This window comes from Macaca mulatta, chromosome 16, assembly GCF_049350105.2.
Source record: "Macaca mulatta isolate MMU2019108-1 chromosome 16, T2T-MMU8v2.0, whole genome shotgun sequence".
Taxonomy (NCBI): domain Eukaryota; kingdom Metazoa; phylum Chordata; class Mammalia; order Primates; family Cercopithecidae; genus Macaca; species Macaca mulatta.
The window spans coordinates 53,257,624-53,264,007 of record NC_133421.1 but is presented as its reverse complement, the minus strand read 5'-3'; the positions used below and the strand labels follow the sequence as shown (position 1 = coordinate 53,264,007).

The following is a 6,384-nucleotide window of genomic DNA, read 5'->3' as shown; positions in this document are numbered from 1 at the left end:
TCATTTGGTGGGGAGATCAGGACTGAAGAAGTCAAGGTTGGCAGAGTGGTTGGGGCTCCCTGAGTTGCACATGCCATGCTGGGAGGGCCTCTGGGTGCAAGAGAAAGACAAGGAGGCCATCACTAGGCCAGTGATGGTCAAGTAGAGAGAAGGGGATGATTGGCATAGACTCACCATCAACCAGGTAGCTTGGCAGGATGAGGGAGGAGGAAGAGGAAAAGAAGGATGACTCCAAGCCAGAGAAAGAACTATTTATAGAGGACACTCAGTCATTTTCCAATCAAGAGTGGGGGCAAAGGCCATCCAAGAGGCCGTAATGGGAGGAAGATGCCATTCTGGGGGCACAGGCTGCTCCTGGTTGGGCAAGGTGCTTACTCTTAGACAGTGCCAGGCTCAGCTTCCTAAGGGATCTGATCTGGAAGCTCATATTGAAGACACAGCCTGAACAGTTGCCCTGGACATGCTTCAGGAATGTCAGTCCATCATTTCCTCACTATTTCACAACCTTCCCTGAGGTGGGATCCAACCACCTTGGGGAGAGGAGATGGGAGAGGTAGCCATAAGACTTCTCTTGTCAATGGACAGCAGCCTAGGGAGGCTTTCCTGGGCTTTGTTCTCTCAATGCCCCAACATAGGCTGAAGTTAACCAAGGCTGGAGTTGCGGTCATCTCCTACTTTCATTTGGCATGTCATTGTCCTTTGCAGGCTTACCCTTACCCATAAACATGTATGTCAGCCCCTCCCTCCCTCCTTCTTGACCTCCTTCCTTACCTTTTTCCTTCCTCCCTCCCTTCTTCCTATTCATTTTTTCTACAATTTAACAGAATATTCTTTTTTGAGTTGAAGTACTATCAACGTCCTTATGACCTCCATCTATATGCTCCTGTGTCTTCCCCCTGGGGCCCTAGCTACCCTGTGGAATAGGTTCTTTTGCTATCTCCATTTTAGATATGGAGAATTGGGGGCTCAGGAGGATTAAGTAACTTGCCCCATGTTTCACAGCCAACAGGTAGCAGAGCTAGGAATTGGACCCAGGTAGCCTGATGCAAAAGCCAGTTCTCTTAACCACCAGGATGCACTGGTTTTTCTCTGTCTTCCATTTGCAAATCTTCAAATACCTTCTCAAAGGTCATCTCATCCAGCTCCCTGCTTTTAAGCAGGAATGCCTTAACCATGTATGTCCACTTTATGTCTTTCAGAGGCCTTAGAGATTCAACCACAAAAGAGAGATAGTGAAATAAACTATGCTGAGCATCACCAGGAACCAGGAACCATGTGCACCATCTAGTTACATCACTTGCAGTCACCCATTTGGGGATCTTCCCTAAATCAGCCTCCTATCCCTCCTAGCACTCCTGCAGCATGTCTCCCCTAATTCTGTGCTGGCAGATCCCCACTGCATACCCTCCATCCCCCACTCCCAAGCCTTGGGTCATAATAAACCCAGCTGAAATACAAGTCCAAGCCCTGCCCATTGTCATCACAGTAAACAGCCTGGACCCGAAGGCTGCCTCTCTCACTCCCCAGAAGATTAATAAATCAGATTCAGACGCCTATTGTTCTGGACACAGTCAGAATCAATTGCAGGATTTTAAATCTCTCAGCACAGAGCAGCTGGCTGGCAACAAGAGGCCCCGCAATGTCTCTGGGAAAGCTAGCCAGGGATGGAAATAAGAAAGAGAAAAAGGGAAGACCAAATAATCAATAGATACCACACGCTCTTGGCTATCACACAGTATTGCTCAGGAGGCTGGTCCCCAACTTTATTGTGAGTCACACATAGTAAAGGGACGAGGAGGAGGCAGAAAGTCCAACTGGGAAGAGAGGAGGCCAGAAAGAGCCAGGTCTGGTGGACCCAGGGTTAGCCCTCAGATGGGTAGGACTGCTCCACACCCACCTCCTAACCTCACCGATGGCTAATTTCATCTGCAAATGTTTGAATCTCTCAAAAGTGAGCACTCACTGCCCAAAGCCGCACAGTGAATTCTAGCTTAGGATCCCAGAATTCCCAAGAAGATTCATAGAAATCCTTGTATCTCAGACTCATTCCCACTCCTTTGCCACCCGCAACTCCTAGACTTTGGTTTTGTTGTTTTGTTGTTTTGTTGTTGTTGTTGTTTTTTAATCCCTTACTCCCATGGGAGATACAGTGTGCCCGCCACTGCCGCCTGAGTGGCTGCTAGCATTTTCCCTAGCTGTTTATGTGGAAAATCATAAAAATATTTGGTGGCCAAAAAAAGAGAGGGGAAATGCTTTGGTGGTCTGATGCAACAGAATTCCTTTGGTGGGGGAAGGAAGCTGGATGTCTTATTCTAATCCAAAAGCATGCATAAATGCTGTATTGACTGAAGAGTACTAGGTAGAATGCACGTTCTTCTCAGAGACCTGCCCCCCACCCAACCCTCTCCAAGCAGACAAAAGCACTGTTGGCAGCTGGCAGAGTGTAAGTCACTTATAACCCGACCACAGGGTTTGGGAAGAGCTGAAAGCAGAAATTCTTGCAGGCTGTGCTCTACCCTGAGTCTGGTATTATGCTCCTGCCCTGGTGGCCTAATTCCCTTGGCTGCAAGAGGAGGCAAGGATGCTGATGTTGATGATGGTGATGGTTGTGGTGGTGATCCAGATATTGCTGTTGCTGCTGCAGCTGATGTTGATTTTTTTTAATGTGCTGCACATTATGTTATAGTTATGAAGCCTCTCTGTATACAATCTCTCCTTTGATGTTCATAGTGACTCCCCGTGGGAGGCAGATCAGGTATCATATCACATCACACCCATTTCACAGGGGAGGAAAATGAAGCCCAGAAAGACAAAGTGTCTTGCCCAAGAGAACACAACTTGCCAACGCCAAACCCTGCAGATCAGCTTTACACCATGTTGACTTGAACTCTGAACAGCACAGTCCAAGGGATTGGTAATGCAAGCTATATACGGCATTTAATATTTTCCAGTAGCCACATTTTTAAGGTTACAAAAAAGCAAGTGAAATTGATTTTTAATAGTATATATAATATAACCCAATATATCCAAAATATTATCATTTCAACATGTAATCAATGCAGACATCATTAATGTGATGTTTTACCTTCTTTGTTTTAATACTAGGTATTTGAAATCTCATGGGTATTTTTCACTTTGAGCACACCTCATTTCAGACTAGCCACATGTGGCTGATGGCTATGTTACTGGCCAGCCCAAATCTGGCCAGTATTTGTCTGATGCAAAAGTCAGTTATCTTAACCACCAGGATGCACTGGTTTTTCTCTATCTTCCATTTGCAAATCTTCAAATACCTTCTCAAAGGTCATCTCATCCAGCTCCCTGCTTTCAAGCAGGAATGCCTTAACCATGTTAGCAGGAATTGACAGTGTCTTTGATGCCAAATGTATTTTTGAGAAAAACCTCAAAGAGAGGAAAGCAGGATCATTGCTTGATTCATCTTTATTCATTAAGAGGAAAAACTTTCATCTCAACTTCACCTCTTTCTAGTCATGCAGACAAGACGCAAAAATTATTTCAGTTGACAAACTGTGTTTTTCCTCTTCTTTCCACCCTCTTTTCCTTATTCTCTTCTTTCTCCTCCTTCTTCTTAATCATCATCTGCTAAAACATCTGATCCAGATATTAGCACTGAGTGATTAGCAGTCATCTATAAGCAGCAACTTGGTCTACCTTCCGAAGGTTTTTTTGAACTGCACCCTAATTATACATAGTGCTACACGAGGCACAGGGCAGAGATAATGATCCCTCCAAGAACACTGGGCACTAGAAAAGGAGGAGGAGGGAGAGAGGAACAGATGGAGGGAGGGAGGGAAAGGGAGGGAAGGAAAGGAGGAAGGAAAAAAAGCATACCAGGTTCAATAATGCCCCACCCCACAAAACTCATGTTCACCCAGAGCCTCAGAATGTTACCTTATTTAAAACTAGGATTTTTGCACATGTAATGAAAAGATAAGGACATTGTGGTGGGTCATAAACCAATGACTGACGTCCTTAAAAGAAAGATATGTGGACACACACAGAAGACACAAGTAAGAACACCGTGTTAGTCCACTCTCACACTGCTAATAAAGACATACCCGAGACTGGTAATTTATAAAGGAAAGAGGTTTAATGGATTCAGTTCCGCATGGCTGGGGAGGCCTCACAATCATGGCTGAGGATGAAGGAAGAGCAAAGAGATGTCTTACATGGGGGTGGGCAAAAAAGAGCATGTGCGACGGAACTCCCCTTTATAAAACCATCAGATCTCATGAGACTTACTCACTATCACGAGAACAGTATGAGGAAAGTGCCTCCATGATTCAATTATCTCCACCTGGCCCCATCCTCGACATGTGGGGATTATTACAAATTAAAACGAGATTTGGGTGGGGACACAGCCAAACCATATCAAACATTATGTAAAGACAGAAGTGGGGCTTCAAGCTCCTGCAGGCAGTTTGGAAGCAGCTGGAGGAATGAGTTAGGTTCCTGGTTGCGGGACATTTTTTTTCTTTTTTAAAACAGACACAACTGTTGAGTGAAATGCCGCCTCCACAGAGAATCCCAGGCATCAGACCTTTCAAGCAGAGGAAGAGCTTGGGTAAATTTCTTGGGGTAGTTTTCTGGGTTACTCGAAAGAGAAGAGAGGATCTGGCCTTCTCTTGATCTTTGCTTCTTCCCTTGTGCTTGAAACATTCACAGCAATCAGACAAGAGGAAGTTGCTGGAATCCGGGCAAAGTTCCCCAACAAGATCCCGGTGGTAGTGGAGCGCTACCCCAGGGAGACGTTCCTGCCCCTGCTGGACAAAACCAAGTTCCTGGTCCCGCAGGAGCTGACCATGACCCAGTTCCTCAGCATCATCAGGAGCTGCATGGTCCTAAGAGCCACGGAACCCTTTTACTTGCTGGTGAACAACAAGAGCCTGGTCAGCACGAGCGTAACCATGGCAGAGATCTACAGAGACTACAAGGATGAGGATGGCTTCGTGTACATGACGTACGCCTCCCAGGAGACATTTGGCTGCCTGGAGTCAGCAGCCCCCAGGGATGGGAGCAGCCTTGAGGACAGACCCTGCAGTCCTCTCTAGCCCGTGTCGGGAAGGATGTGTGCTCTGACAGACGCGTCAGACGCTGGCAGAAGGGACTGGTTTTCTCCTGTGTGTACGCTGGAGGAGTCTGAGAAGCAGGGATGCCTGGGGTGATCAGCTCCAACCAGCGTCAGCAGAGTGGTGGCTCTTCCTAGTTTACTCTTTGTGTTCCATGCTCTTGTGTTCTTCTAAGAAAAATGTGGGCTGCTCTTGAAAGTTATGTAATTATCACCTTTTTTTTTTTTTTTTTTTTGAGACAGGGTCTTGCTTTATTGCCCAGGCTGGAGTGCAGTGGCACGATCTTGGCTCACTGCAACCTCCGCCTCCCGGGTTCAAGTGATTCTTCTGCCTCCACTCACTGGGTGGCTGGTATTACAAGCATGTGCCACCACACTCGGCTAATTTTTGTATTTTTAGTAGAGATGGGGTTTTACCATGTTGGCCAGGCTGGTCTCAAACTCCTGACCTCATGATCCACCCTCCTTGGACTCCCAAAGTGCTGGGATTACAGGCATGAGCCACCACATCCAGCTATATAACCATATTCTAAATAAGAAATGGTTGGCTTGTGTGATGGTGTTGTGTGATGAGCTGGAGACAATATTTTAAGTGTCTTCTGTGGTATATGTGGGAGGGCCATTGAGGAGTGGGTTTCACTCCCTACCTGTGGGCAGGTGTCCCATCTAGGGCTCGGTCCTAGAGAACCTCTGGCCTGTAGGTTGTCTCTGTGGAACCCAGTGAAGCCAGCGTGAACCATGGTTAGCTCATCTGGAGGAGCCCTTATCCGTGTCATTAGAGAAATTATTCGATTTCCCCAGCATTCACTCTATTTGGTTATTTTCTGTCATTCTCTTTTTGTCCTTCTATACCATACATATTTATGCCAAAGCTGTAACTTCTCAACATAAAGTCATTTAAACCATGTGCATGTTTACTATGTGCCAAGCTGTATTCTAAAATAAATATTCTTTATTTAAAAAAAAAAAAAAAGACAGAAGTGGGGATTGAGCGATATGTCTACAAGCTGCCTTTGACCACAAGAAGCCAGGAGAGAGGCATGGAACAGATGCTCCCTCAGAGCCTCCAGAAGAATCAACCCCACCAGCCTCTTGATTTCGGACTTCAGGTCTCCAGAACTGTGAGAGAATACATTCCAGTTGTTTTAAGCCACCCAATATGTGGCAATTTGTTATTGCAGTCCCAGGGGACTGATACAGAAAGGAAGTACAAACCAGGCATGCTTTCTTGTAAAAAATCAGTAAAGACACGTGATCAAAAAAAGCTTGCAGTTGAGAACGTGAACTTCAGGGCA

The 6,384-nt window shown here is 46.0% G+C and overlaps 1 protein-coding gene across 1 annotated transcript; it reads left to right on the top strand.

The window, feature by feature from the left end:
* The first annotated feature begins 4,395 nt into the window (after nucleotides 1–4,395).
* Nucleotides 4,396–5,206, top strand: LOC707563 (microtubule-associated protein 1 light chain 3 gamma). The gene is made up of 2 exons (XM_077971015.1): nucleotides 4,396–4,585; nucleotides 4,687–5,206. Exons 1-2 carry the CDS (start codon nucleotides 4,528–4,530, stop codon nucleotides 5,070–5,072), a joined length of 444 nt encoding a protein of 147 aa, XP_077827141.1. The 5' UTR covers nucleotides 4,396–4,527; the 3' UTR covers nucleotides 5,073–5,206.
* The last annotated feature ends 1,178 nt before the right edge of the window (nucleotides 5,207–6,384 follow it).